General features: G+C 43.9%; 1 protein-coding gene across 1 annotated transcript in view; it reads right to left on the minus strand.

The window, feature by feature from the left end:
- Positions 1-15468, minus strand: part of si:dkeyp-14d3.1 (transmembrane protein 132C) — a 127936-nt gene that overhangs the window by 40206 nt on the left and 72262 nt on the right. Inside the window, exon 4 of the mRNA XM_061671368.1 lies at positions 10347-10533. Coding sequence (XP_061527352.1) covers positions 10347-10533 — 187 coding nt within the window. The remainder of the gene's footprint in view (positions 1-10346; positions 10534-15468) is intronic.

Below are 15468 nucleotides of genomic sequence, written 5' to 3' on the forward strand. Positions count from 1 at the left end.
GAGAGCGGACCCTGACGGGATGTCAATAGCACTCGGTTGTTTCTGGATAGCGGATCAATATTTAAAGCTCGCGACAATGAATCTGCAGACTTGGTGATCTGGAATCTTGGAAATTACTACGGGATTAAAAAGTGCAATCATTCTGTGACAATTGAAAGGGCCAGATGTATCGTCTTGTTTGCTGTTTGTTTGTTTGATTACACAAAAACATATTTCCATAGAACTTTGTGCACGTGCCAAACAAAGTTGAGAAAAAAAAATCAGATGAATAGAGATTATTTCTGTAAATGTATTTTTTCATTTTTGTTCTGTTCGGGCGGCGCGGCGGATGACTGGTTAGAGCGTCGGCCTCACAGTTCTGAGGAGCGGGGTTCAATCCCCGACCCCGCCTGTGTGGAGTTTGCGTGTTTTCCCCGTGCCTGCGTGGGTTTTCTCCGGGCACTCCGGTTTCCTCCCACATCCCCAAAACATGCATTCATTGGACACTCTAAATTGCCCGTAGGTGTGAATGTGAGCGCGAATGGTTGTTTGTTTGTATGTGCCCTGCAATTGGCTGGCAACCAGTTCAGGGTGTACCCCGCCTCCTGCCCGATGATAGCTGGGATAGGCTCCAGCGGGCCTGCGACCCTTGTGAGGATAAGCGGCTCAGAAAATGGATGGATGGATGGATTGTTCTGTTCGAGTCAGAGTTGAACCATTCCACCTCAGACGTCCAAGTCCCACTTTCTGTCATTCTCCACATCCAAGATGGCGCCTAACCGTGTGGATGCTTCGGTTACGCGCTCTCTAGTATTGTTTATGTTTTTGTGTTTTTCGTTCGTCTTTGGAGACATTAGACGACTCACTTACAGGGGGAGACTTGTCCGGGTTAGACACCTTGATGTTTAGTCAAGGTGTTTTGATGTTTAGTTAAGGTGTCTTTCTTTCACCAACTTTCGCAAATCCGCTCAGTTTTTCCTCCCGATTTACTCACCGGCGCAGCGACTGCGGTCTTTAGGGCATGGATGCGAAGACGACGCCACAGAGGGAAGCGAGCCGGCATCCAAGTGAAGCTCCGCAAGTAAACGAAAATTGAAAAAAAACACCCAGACTGACCCCTCATTATTCTCTGGGACTTTAACAAAGCTAAACACAACCACGAACTCCCTAAATACAAGCAGCACAAAAACTGGATAATAACATTTTAGACCACTGCTATACTACACTAAATAACGCATACCGTGTCATACCTCGTGCAGCCCTGGGCTCATCTGATGACTGCTGATGTGAGATGCATCTTCAAACAACAAAAGATTAACAAAGCGGCTGGCCCAGCCCTTGTGTCCCCATCCTGCCTCAAAGTCTGCACGGACCAGCTCGCTCCAGTCTTCACACAGATCTTCAATAGATCTCTGGAACTGTGCGAAGTAGCATCCTGTTTCAAACGCTCCACCATCCCAGTCCCCAAGAAACCTGCAATCTCGGGTCTTAATGACTACAGGCCTGTCGCCTTGACATCTGTGGTCATGAAGTCCTTTGAACGTCTCGTGCTGGACTACCTCAAGAGCATCACAGGTGGACCCCTTGCGGTTTGCCTACCGAGCAAACAGGTCTGCGGATGATGCAGTCAACATGGGACTTCACTTCATCCTAGAACACCTCGACAGTGCGGGGACCTACGCGAGGATCCTGTTCGTGGACTTCAGCTCAGCGTTCAACTCGAACTAGCAGACATTCCAACAGCTTCTTTCCTCTTGCCATCAATTTCTTAAACAGCTAACCTACAATTCCATTGCAACATGGCGCCAATTCTTTGTCTTGAGTTTGTTGTCACATTTCTGTCGGGCCAATTATACATTACTCGTGCACTCACTGTAGTAGTCTCGCCACGCTGCACTATTTGCATATCTGTTGTTGACCAATACTGGCCACTCATGCCAGAGCAGTATCAATGCTCTGCACACTGCACACTGACTGAGGAGTATCTGCAACATTTGCACGATCGACATTGTCCCAGATGATCGCACTAATAGTCACTTCAAACTGCATACATTCCTAGAAGTCTAGGCGCCCTTTGCGCAATGGTCATTGCACCGGACTATTGCTATATTAGCCATTCAAACTGCTCTCATTGCTAGAGGACTCTGCATCTTTTTGCACAATTGTCCCAAAAAAAATGTTTTTAAGAATTGTACCGGCATTACCAGATTACAAGCAACCTTTTATTGCTCAGTGACTGTTTTTCTCAATGTCTTTATGTCTCCAAAGTGTTCTCTGTCAATTGACTGTCTGTTGTCGTACTAAAGCGGCTCCGACGACCGGAGACAAATTCCTTGTGTTTTTTGACATACTTGGCAAAATAAAGATGATTCTATTCTGATTCTGATGAAGCAGGGAGTAGCCTGCTGACTGACAAATTGAGAGAGCAACAGAAGTGCAGCACTTGCTACTGTTTTCACTCTTGTTATGGCAATTTATTTTTCCCCTTTTTCCTTAAAAATAATTAAAAATGTAACAGTGTCAACATACGTCGTCGTCTGTGATGCACGCATTAGGATTTGTGTTATTCAGTTACAGACCCTGTACATTTTTGAAGATAATTGCTGAAAGCATATGCAAAGACTGACAACAACTGCATGTCGTAGTGAGGGGACGAACAACACTGGTGCATCAGCACTGCGCCAAGCGCACAAGAGTGAAACCCCGTCCGTATTGGTGCGTGTTGCGCTTTAAGAAAAAAATCATGTGACCGATAGAGGAAGTGTCTCGTTTGGATGTGCCGCGCCAAATTGTGTCTATAAGGAAACAAACTGTGTCGACGTGTTGCGGATTTGTTGGATGGAGCTTCGCTGTTGCTGTTGGATTTTGGATTTTTGCTTGCCCTCACCTTGTTCCACTGACTTCATGGATCGTTCCAAGAAGTTTTCCCCAGTCTGGAATAATTTGGATCTTTTGATGCCAAATAAGGTCAATCTTTTTCTCAATTTGGGCATTGTTTACTGTTAGTTTTCAATTACATATGTTGGTACTCTTTTCTGGTAAGACGTTTGAATTGTTTTCAGATAAATTAACTTTTGATTTTATTGTAGGTGTAGTGTCGGCTCTGCTCCACATCTTACAAGAGCACTTCATCAATGCTGAGGCATTATAGAGCTCGGCATAGCAATGAAGAATTGGCAGATACTCGTGTGAGTACCCCAAGGTATGTTGAAATTCTCACCCAAAAAAAATTCAAAAACAGTATATTACACACAAAAGGGTTTGTTAATATTGTTTGTCAATTGACAGTCCTTAAATAAGCTTTTAACAAAATAGTTCCCTTTGGCTTGCAGTTCCTAACAAGCAAGCAGTGGATGGAGCTGAGGTTTTAAGCAAATTTTAAACTTCTCATAAAAAACTCAGCAAATGAAATTATGATATTTTAAGTAAAGGACTAGCGATCAAATATTATTTCACAGGCTGATGTTGGGTTTGCAGCATGTAAGCGTTTCCATCTTATTTTCATTTTGTTTAGCTGCAATGATTTTAGAACTACTGCAGGGGACGCTATTGAGTGATCAACACAGTGTCAATACAGTGCCGACACAGTTTGTGTCGTGTGTTAATTGTGGAGAGCCGGACACGCCCACAGTGTTTGAGAGCAGAGAAAACGGATTGATTTTGCACAATTTTGATGCCTTGTTTTTTTTTTGATACTTTTATGATTTTTTTTAAATCATTGACATTTGGCAGGGTTGCTGAGAACACTTCTCTGTGATGTCCACTTTAGAAGACATTCATTTTCACCTTACGGGAGCCTTAAGAATTTTGTTCATGATGTTTTAAGATGAATATTATGTAGGTTAATAACAGGCCAATCATTTCCATCTATTGCCTCCTTCTCGTCAGAGTGCATACTTCTGATTGCATAAACAGCCGCCGGCGACAATGTGGTCCACATTTGTTCAACGGACTTTGTTAACGGTTCAGCCTTGGCGGAGGTCGAGCCGTTACTGAGGATAGTTCTTCCTGTATTTGCGCTTGTGTGTACAAATACATTTCAGCATGAATATTTGATTATTACGTTCTCATTTCGTACATGTACAGCACATCTCTACTATCTATTGTCACTCTTTTCCAATTACTTCACGTATCTGTGCAGAGATGTGTTTTCTATTCCAATTTCGGGGCTTAATTCTCCCTTCAGTGGGTGGAAGGTGGTGGTGTTGGTGCGGTGATGTGTCGGTGTGTGTTGACATGGTGTGCGAGCGTTTTGACGCCATCTCTCTTACATTAACTTAGTTCCTTTCAGCGAGGAGTGTTGCAGCGGGAGGGAATGGAAGTTATCCGTAGTTCACGCCACAGTGATCCCAAGTAATCTAATTCAGTCTTCCCTTTTCTCGCTTGTGTGCCTCTCTCATATTGCTGCATGCAGACTGCACAAGTCTAATACGTGTGCGTTTGTGCGCGTGTCGGAGTGAGGGGCGGACGAGGGACAAAAGGGGACAGGGGGCGACGGAGAGAGTTAATGAGTTCTGAATGTGTCTACACGCGCAAGTAGTTGTGCTGTGTGTTAGGTACTCTGGAGTGGATGCAAATACCGTGCACCTTGGGAACTTCAAGTGCCAAAGAAACCCTTGTGAAAGTGTGCAGCCATACAGAGAAGGAAAATTAAAAGGAAATATCATGTATGAGCGCACATCTTGGGGTGTAGAACGGGTCACATTTGAGGGGGGGGGGGGTTATTTTAGTCTTAGATGACACACTTTGTATTTTTTGTGTGGAACAAAAAAAAGAAGCAATTACTTGTGTGGGGTGACACACCCGGTGATCAATCCACTTTTTGAGGACATATCGGTACTGTAATAAAACATACGGCAACCAAATAATAAATAGGCCGTGCAGCTGTGCAGCAAGTTCCAATGTAATGATGAATCTTTGCCAGGCGTCAGACAAACTGTTCAGGCAGATGCGTCTATACTGTATGTACAGTATAACTAACTATATGTCCAGAAAATGAAGTACAGATCACTCTAGTTCCGCTTTCAATGGCGCACACATTAAGACCTATGAGGGGCCGTTAGGGACATTATTCAGGATTAGCTCTCACACTTACTATTCAAATGCTTTCTCACACACACACACACACACACACAAACTACTGAAAGGCTCTCATAAGGATTACTCAAACACTCTCATACACACGAGTCTTGCTCTAATTAGCACTACTCAAATGCTCTCATTGACACTACTCAAATGCTCTCATACACGCGTGTCTTGCTCTCATCAGCACGACTCAAATGCGTTCATGCGAGCATGTCAATCACATTCTCGCACACATCACTGGCATTCATGAGTTCATGTCAATCATGCTCACACATGAATAGTGTCCATCCATCCATCCATTTACTGAGCCGCTTCTCCTCACAAGGGTCGCGGGCGTGCTGGAGCCTATCCCAGCTATCATCGGGCAGGAGATGGAGCACACCCTGAACTGGTTGCCTGCCAATCGCAGGGCACATACAAACAAACAACCATTCGCACTCCCATTCACACCTACGGGCAATTTAGAGTTGTCAATTAACCTATGCGTGTGAAAGCATTTGAATAGTAAGTGTGAGAGCTAATCCTGAATAATGTCCCTGACGGGCCTTCATAAAGAGCCACACTACCGAGGGCTAACGCGAGGCATGCACATGAAAGTATGAAATTAACTATTCTCAACCAATCAACGGGCAGCACTTTGTGTCACTCCACCTTTGCACAGATATTTGGATTAATAAAGGCCTCTTCGTGAAATAAACAACTGTAACTCTCGTTACAATGGAGTGAATAAATGCAACCGGATACAATTTCAAACATATTTGAGGATGAAACGTTATCATGACAAAGTGATCAATCTAATTCTGTAAAATTATAATACAGTAAAACTATCAATGCGACTATTCATTTTTATGCTCTCTGGCTTCCTTCAATGTGTCCCGCGAGCTCATGTGAAAAGAAAGTATTGGGTCCTTTAAAACTTGACAACCTTTGCTCAGTCCTGATGTTGGCGATTTTATAGCGACTCAGTGCCAACATAAGGAGCATTTCAAGCCAGATGGTTGCTTTTACAAGTTTGTTTCACAAATCCACCTGGCAAAGAGCCAAGAAAAACAGTTTGCAAAAGAGCAGGTTCAGGTGCCAGAAGTTGGTTGTTTCCATGCAGCACAGATGTGAAGCACTTCCCACACACAGTGGCAAGGCAACGCAATGTTACTTGGGGGGGGGGGGGGGGGGGGGGGACAAAAACTTCAAGCATTTTTTACTTCATACGGTAAATTTTTTTGGGGTTAAGTTATTAAGGTAAAATGCAAGGACTGCTGTATTATTCAGTTTTCTACAGTACACACATTTCTTCATGTTTTGATTTCGAATAAAATGTGCTGTGTTTCAAATGTATTTGAGTGTATCGAAATTACAAGGATACAAGCATACCATTTGCTATTGCTTTTATTCTGAACACAATTATATAGAGATTTCTTTTTGACTTAAATCTTTTTCATTTGCTGAAATAGATACTTGTCTCATGTTCTCTTTTATAAGCGGTAATTATTATTATTATTATTATTATTATTATTTTGTCCTGTTCGGCTGTTAGGTCAAGCAGAATGGAAAATCGGTATCCCTTTTATGCCGAAACAGTTTTACTGTGTCACAGTGGAGTTTATAAGCTTCCGCTGTGGTATTATAATTGAGGTTTATTGAGAATCAGACTTGACCAGTCAAACAGAACAAACTTTCTAGAAGGGAGAGAGAAACAAAGACAAAAGACAAAGCACTAATTGTAAACAGGATGAGAGAAGTAAATCATTATATTATCTACAACATCCATCCATCCATTTTCAACACCGCTTATCCTGGTCACGGTCGCGGGGCGCCGGAGCCTATCCCAGCTGACTTCGGGCGAAAGGCAGACTACACCCTGAACTGGTCGCCAGTCAGTCGCAGGGCACATATAGACACGGACAAACATTCATACCGTCACTGAGTGGGAACTGAACCCACGCTGCCAGCACCAAAGTCAGGCGAGTGTACCACTACACCATCAGTGACTACTATCTACAACAATGAAACATTAAATATGAGTGTTGCATGAGGCTGTAGTGCTACACCCTGTGAGGGAAGGACAGGACAAGATAGAATAGAACGAGGGCAGGAGAAGAAGCATGCAGGACAAGGTTCGTGTACCCGGCTGTACAACTGAAGTGTGGTGGCATTAATTATGTAAATTCTAAAAGTCTACAGGACGAGAGTATAACTGAGTGGATACACAAGCGACTTGCATAGTCATGAGTTATTTGTTGCAGTAAGTGCGTGACCCCACACCCAGTGAAAGAGTCCTAGGGGTGTGTGCCTGCGGGTACATGCAAGTGAATTGATAGCGTTTTACATGCACAAAGACTGACAGAAGTGTCTTGTAATTGCCGCGGCGGCTGAGGATCCCACCCAATCGATCGAGGGGCGGGATCAGGCCCAGGACTCCGCCCGAGAGCAGCCCGGCGGACGGGACACGTCCCACACCGAGGGACCTAGAGCGGTCCGCCGGCCTCGCCGAGGCGCCCGACCACCAGCCACCCGGCGGGGGCCGCAGGGACCCGATGCCAGCCGGGGGGAACCGCCATGCAAGTAAGTGAGGCCCACCTCCACCCTGTTACTATGACTGCCAGGTCATTGGCGGTCATTGGCCCTGTATCAGTACCACCCCCACCCCACCCCCCGAGTGGTGTGGTGCATTAAAATCTGGAGAGGTTAGTGAGCCGAGGGGGTGGGGGCAGGGGAGCCAGGACAGCCAAACCCCCCACACCCACGACCCACCGCCCCCTAGAGATAGGTGTATGTGGTGCATTAAAACATGGGGAGTGTGTGTGATGCATAGTGTATCTTAACTGTTGTTGTAGAAAATCTGTTCTTTTTGATAAGATAACGTCTAACTGATGTTTTGCCTTTTGAAGTTGATTTCTAAGCGTATCTATCAGATTAATTGCATATTCTTCTGTGAGGTAGTTAATTTTTTCCTCAATTCCATTTTCCAATTTTTGTTATTGGATTTTCTTATACAAAGAATACGATATGGTTCGACCTCTCAAAACAGCTTTCCCGGTTTCCCACAACAGAGTTGGGGAGTCGTTGAATTTCAGAAACTCATCTCATTCCTTCCTCACAAAAGAATCCAAATCTGGGTCCTTCAATTGGGACGTGTTGAAGCGCCATGTTGGTAAGCGGTTATCAAAGGTACGTATATATTCTTGGTCCCATTTCCAATGGCAAATAAGGGAAGTGGCTAGTTTGATGAGTGTTTGTGAGATCTCCTGCTGTGATTGTTATTCACGGAGGTGGTGGCATTTTGTGTCGGGTTACGTGCCAAGTGTAAACACGAGGCCTCAATGAGACTTGAGCGTGTCTCTCATCACATTATTAGGGGAGCATTTATGTTCTGATAAAGAGAGAAGAGGAGCAGAGAGGCTTGTCTTAATGAAATTCAGAGTACAGTCCATGTATCGGTCAAGTCAAAACCTTCTAATGGACTTTTCTACCACTATTAGAAATTGTAGAATAAAAGTGGATAAAAAGGACTACTATTTTTCAACATTTACAACATGACGAGAGCTGGGAATAGCCGCAGTATACCGTAGTTGTGTGCCACATTTTATTGGAAAATGTATAGATATGGATGGAAAACATGCCGCACCGTTGCCAATATTGGACGTGATAACGAGCACCTGTAGGCAACGGGACTATCAAACCCTTGTGTACATCATCTGTTATAATATACACCAAGATCTCGTCATCCTCTTGGAGATCTGCTCCCAGATTATCCTGCTCCTAATTGATTTAGCCAGGTTTGGCAAATTGTTTGTAATATCAGATAACTGAAACGGATTATGCCACAGTGATAGGAACCTGCATGATTTATAGTAAGCCATAAAATCCTTCCTCAATGTAGAAAGAGCAGAATAATAAGAGTGAAAGAGGAAACACTGTTAGGCTTGATTGATGACTGTATATTTGAGACATGGGAGGAGTGCACTATCATTCAAGGAATTCATTTTACAGATACAATAGCGGAATTACTTCCGTGTCTTTTTGTCTTGCACAATGGCTCCCTAAAGCAAGTTAAATATGTTTTATTTTATAAAAGGTGTAGCCCCTTCTCCTCGTACAGGAAGTCTTGCTTGATGCCATTGCCAACCTCAAGCAGAGCCTTTGCGGCAAATTAATTCAAATAATTGCGGCTGTTTTTTTTTTGTTTTAAAAAAAGCAGCCCGTGTGGGCGCATACTACTGTATATATTCTGAGAGCAAGCGAGCAGGCAGTTGAAACATCAGCGACATGAAAGGATGTGAGGGAAGCGAGTCGAACAATACGGCATTAAACGCGTAGTTTCAATTATCCCGGGAAGGCATCGGTGGTGGGTGCGTCGCGTTCTTTTGCATCCAGCAACAGCCACCCACAGGCATCTATTATCTTTTAGCGCTATAGGCACTACGAAGAGAATAACACAACACCGCAGTCAGGTTTGCGGTGCGCAACTCAGAAATAGAAACGGAAGCCATCTTTGTTTTCGTAATCAGAGCTGATGTCTTTGTCTTCATGTGTTCGACGCTGCTCATTTTTCCCGTCGAAATCGCAAGCTACACTTCCCTCGGTCGCTCCAGCGAGGCGACAGAGCCACGCCACGTGAGCGCCTATCGTTAATCTCCGCCACAGACTCGGCTTTGCCCGCAGAGGGAGACTCGGCTGCCGGCTCGCCTTGCGGCCAGAACGTGCCCAGACCCCATCTGAGACCCGCTTGGAGATCGCTTCCAAACTCTCACAGCACAGGCCCAAATTGTTGCCACGTCCCTACTTTGAATTTGTCAGGGAAAAATATGTTTTTTTTCATTTCTTGATAGATGAGTCTGCTGTACTCACTTGGAGTCAGAATAGTGATGGTTGGACTGGCCTTGATTTCATGTGAATTGTATTTATTGTTTGCTTTAATTTAACATGGACCTTTCACGTTTGGTGTAACATGGTGACATGAAATCAGTTGGAAAAAATTGACAATGTCATAATTGCCTGATACATTTTATATTTTACTATTTTGTAGGATCATAAGCCAGAGAAAATATTGGTTTTGAAGGGAAACCGAAGAATTTCTGATAGATCTGCTGGGGTTTGCAACTCATTTGTGTCGAGCACTCTACTACAATACTATCCAAAATATTGTTTGCAGAATATGCCTGCTGAGCAAGCTGCTCAAAAGTGTGAACACAAGTGCGGTGTTAAAAAAAAAAAAAAAAAAAAAAAAAAATTGATCTGATCAGCATCAGCACGGGTGTGTGTGTGGAGGGTGGTCACCTCACCATGGCCAAGGGCACGATGCCCGCCACATCCTCTTGTGCCAGTCGGATCTCAGTGTCGGCCTCCTGCGTGGCAGAGCGGCCGGCCGGGTACTCCACCTGCCACGCCAACCAGCGGCTGCCCGGCAGCTCTGGGAAGCTCTCAATTTTCAGATCCACCTGCAACACCCTCTGAACGCCCAGATCCTCCCTGGCAGAGCGCACAAAAGACAAGGTGCCACTTAATGATGAAGCAGATTGCTGGAATGGAGATGATGAGCCAAAGTGTGTGTGTGTGTGTGTGTGTGTGTGTGTGTGTGCGCGTGCGCGTTTCACACTGACATGAGTTTGCGCAAGCCACAATCTGCCCAAATGATGACAAACGCTAGATGCCGGCTGCAATCTGTGACATTTTACAAAGAGCCATTTTTGAAAATGTCAAGTCCCTTTGTGTTGAACTCTCAGGCCACCGTTCTACTTTGTGGCATTAGATCACCTTTCTCGTGCATTCCTCTCACATTTTACCGAGGCTGACGTTGAACTATAAACACCTTAAATTTTGCGGCGGCTCCCCGGAGCTCTTCGAGGCGGTACTTTTACGTACCTGTCGTTAGCCCCACTACAAAGCTGATGCCGGACACGGTCACAGGTGCCCGTTTGCCATACCGGCGTGTAAATACACAGCACGCCTGAATTAAGTCAGACGAATGGAGAGCACCGATAATAAAAATCCCCGTAGTGCTATAAGTCTTTGGTGTTAAATAGACCGGAGATAGGAAAGGTCAGCTTGAAATGGGTTGGGGGGAGATGACATGAGTGTCAAACAAAGGGCTACATTACATGCGCTTTGTTTACAAAATGGCATTTTGTACACAAGGAATTGAATGTAAATGCTGAGAACTGCAGTTGCAGAGCTGGAATGTCCAAGGAAAGAAGTGTAATGAAACACATAAGTATGAATACATCACAGCACTTATCAATTCAAACCCAAGATATCAAACAAATGCGATATCGGGCTTTGAGATGGTCGCTGTCATATCATCATTATCATATCATTGCCTTGCTGTATATGTTTGATCTGATCTCCGATTTGTCTTCCAGTGAGGGCTATTTATTTTGCGCTATTACGAAGAATAAATCATGTTGATGTGCCAAAACATTAATCATGGAAATATCCTTAACAGTCCTTGTGTATACAATTTTACTCATAACATTGTATTCTCAAAATGTTAACCCTAAATCCTTTTCCCGTCAACCATTTAGACTTTATTCTTGTAGTACTATTTTTTCCCCCCCAATACTGGTATTGTAGGAGATTAAAAAAAAAAAAAAAAAACGTTATTAATGCTACACAATTCTTAAGTGTCAAAAGAAATTGCAAGTGAAGTGAAAAGAATACAATAAAATCCACAGCCCCCACCCACCCAAAAAAAAAAAAAGTGCTTTTGAGGTCTACATCAATTTAAGGCAAACCAGAATGTTAATGTCATGAAGAGAGGAACATCTTGGAAAGACAACAGTGCAAATGTACTTTGCAACATCTTCAATTATAGATAAAGCCCTAAAACACGAAAATGATAAATAATATAACATGTTTTGTTCTTGTAGATTCGTATACTGTAAGTCTTACACTAATTTTGCATGATTCTCATACTGTCCAGGCTTACTTTAAGTGAGTGAAAGATCTGTTAGGCAATGGAGCAGGATAAATAATATTTCACATACAACAGGAAGTGTATAAATAATAAAGATGACATGCATCCACATTTCATAACAGCATAGCGGTTAGAGAATAGTAGGCCGTTGCGCGACCTCGCAGACTTGTATAACTGCTGCACAATGGTGCAAAAGCCACAGATGATGCCTTCTGTTCGCAGACCAGCTAAAGTCAGGTTTTCAGGAAAAAAAAAAAAAAAAACATTCCAAGGAATAAATGTTAGGCATCAGCGCGAATGCCCTACTTTCTCCAGGACATGCACAGAGAAACACCTTTGCTAAATATCATATATATATATATATATATATATATAACATACACCACACACACACACACATGTATAATATAATAAGATATATGTGTCGTGTTCTGTATAATGCGCATCCTACAGTGGCTGATGCTGACCGTGGTTATTTTGGCTATTAAGTTTTCTTTTTTACATTGTAACGGTCCATCGCTCTGTAGCCTATGAGAGAGATTTCTTAACAGTGAAATTCATCGACTTTAGCTCCTAGAAGGCACCTAGAACGGGCACCAAACCGAAATGTCATTCACGTGCAGAGATGACTGCACTGCTCAAAAGCTGTTTCTGCTTCTGGCTTGGTGACACTTTCTTCAAGTTATTTAGATGTTGGCAAAATAAAGTATTTCTTTTTTACTTCTGTTCTGTCCCAGCCATCGTCGGGCGAGAGGCGGGGTACACCCTGAACCGGTCGCCAGCCAATCGCAGTGCACATAGAAACAAACAACCATTGGCGCCCACATTCACACCTACGGTCAATTTAGAGGCTTCAGTCAAGCTAGCATGCATGTTTTTGGGGTGTGGGAGGAAACCCGGAGAAAAGCCACGCAGGCACGGGGAGAACATGCAAACTCCACACCGGCGAGGCTGGGATTGGAACCCCGTCCCCAGAACTGTGAGGCAGATGTGCTAACCAGTCGTCCACTGCGCCCGCCAATACTCAATCAAAATAATCGGGATTATTATTTTTTTCCATCATCGCCCTGCCCTACCAAAGAGTATCAAAAGTTAGCAAGAAAGAGCACTTAGACTGCTTGTGCGGACGCTCTAAAACAATTTTGTGTTCACACGATGTTTCCGCTGGCCACGTCAACACAATTTTAGGCCACCGTGGGCAAAACGTGGCGGTCGTGACAGTCGACAACGCCAATGGGAGCGATGAGCAAACGTGCCAGACCGTCATTGCCGTGGATAAACGCCGACATTTGTAAACTGTGTTTACAAAATTGTGATATTGTATGAGCTGTTATTTGGCCTGCGTGTCTGCAATCTGCTTTAATAAATGACCTGGAAATATACGCCTCGCTCTCTGTCGCAGTCAAGCTTTAAACTTTCCAATCTGCAGGTTTAACTATTCATACACTAGGACAGAAAATATGGTCACAAATTCTTGGAAACACCTTTAACTTAAGTATTAGTGTAATTCTTCCCTTTTGCCTTCGAACTCTCAAGCGCACGCCAGGAGCATCATCACCCCTTTGGTTCACAAATTTGGACGGGACTTGTTTTGTTCATAGAGGCTGCAAAAAAAATGTGTTTTCCCTCTATAGCAACATTTTTAATGGAGCACCCCAGAATAAGATGAATGAAACGTGTCACTGCACTACTATATTACAGTGATACCTCGCAGAAACACTGGCATAATTGTTTATTAAGAGTAGAATACATTTGAATGCAATTAAAAATGTAATTGAGGATCCCCTTCAGCGCTGCGATAAGCAGAAGTCTACAAGCTTGATGTGCGAAAAGGTGTTTTTAATTTGTATTTATTTTACTCCTCATCGTCCCTCAAAGGAAAATTCAACTGACACACTGAGGTACACTTTGGGATGCTTGAAAGCACAGTCGACAAGATGGTTTCATAATGAAATAAAATAATCATCATAATAAATCATTACCCCAGCATTCATCAGCACACTGTCAACACCGTGCCCATCCATTGAAAACACTGCAACACTCGGTTGGACGGACGGCGGCATACAGACGGGTTCAGGAAGCCGTCAACCCACATTGCTCCTCTAAATTCCCCCGGCCAAGACGTTATTTCAGGCGGCAAAGCTTCGATAGTCTTTCAAAGGTGAAAAAAATTCCACCACCGCAATGATTGAAATTGCTTTCAGGCTTTCTTTGTGGGTGCAAACGTTTTATTCATAGGAAGCGTTAACAGGTAGTGAAAAACGTGTCGGAGCTCGATCGCAACGCAAGAAACGTAAGGGATCCCATGAGAACGTGCCAGGCCGTTGGGGAGGCAACATATTGACATTGGTGCTGCAGCGCCAACTAGTGCACCTTCAAGCCTGCCGGACTGCAGCGCACGCCCTCCGCACCCAACCGTGGCAAGCAGCGTCGTGATCAACCGTAAGAAAACTTTGCAAGACTTGAATAAGGAGGAAAGAAATTCCACCGCGCAATATGTTTGGGACAAACTGGGCCATAGTGCAAAAGACGCTTGAAAGTGTTTTCAGGTGTATATTTGTATTATATTGTGCATGTACAAATCTATTGTGACCATCAGTTCACTCTATACAAAGTAAATGAGTTCATTATGAAACTTTATTCGCAGTTTCGTAAAAACCAAAGCTGTTGGCGGTGAATCTTAATAGCCAATAAGCTTTGAAGCAGATGGCAAAAAGAGGAACAGTAAAAACATTTTGACCACACGCAGAAAGCCTGGTACCATTGTCTTCTGTACATGACCCTTGATGAAATATTTCATGAAACAGAGCGGGCACCCATGTGGCATCCTGAGCCGACATCCTCGCAGCCTTCAAGGGGAACGTGTTCATTTCGCTGTCACTGCAGCACAGGGTCTAATTTCATGAGCAACAAAGGGCCCGTGGATGCATGCCCACGCATCTGGCCTCGGTCTGATAATTATCCATGAAATTGCTGCGGTTTGACTAGAAGGGAGGCCGGGCCGACGACAGACGCTCGCTTCTTAGCTGGCTTGAAAGTCGAGTTCTTCGGCTTGATAGCAAAGTTGACATATCGACGAGAAGAGCCTGCTGATGGTTTGCACACAAAGGTGTTCACGCACTGCCAAGAGGAGTACTTACACAAATTATACATCCATAAGCACACTTATGGCAACATGTTCTCTCAAGAATTCTGAATAATGGTCAAAACATACAGTAAAGTGTATTGTTCAGAACTGAAATAACGTCCAGCAACATGCTTTTACAGGACGATTACTCTGCAAATGCACTGACGTGTTTCGTCCTGCCAGAGCTTGTGATGAATTGAGGGTAGCACGGTAATCAGTTCTGCGTTCAAATATCGGCTCTGGTGTTTCTGTGTTCTCCCCGGGTTTGCGTGGAATTGATCCGGTTCCCTCACACGTCCCCAAAAACCTGCATATAAGGTTAACTGAAGACTAAATTGTCCGTAGGGGAATATGATTGGCTTGT

Source organism: Phycodurus eques, chromosome 3, assembly GCF_024500275.1.
Source record: "Phycodurus eques isolate BA_2022a chromosome 3, UOR_Pequ_1.1, whole genome shotgun sequence".
NCBI lineage: Eukaryota > Metazoa > Chordata > Actinopteri > Syngnathiformes > Syngnathidae > Phycodurus > Phycodurus eques.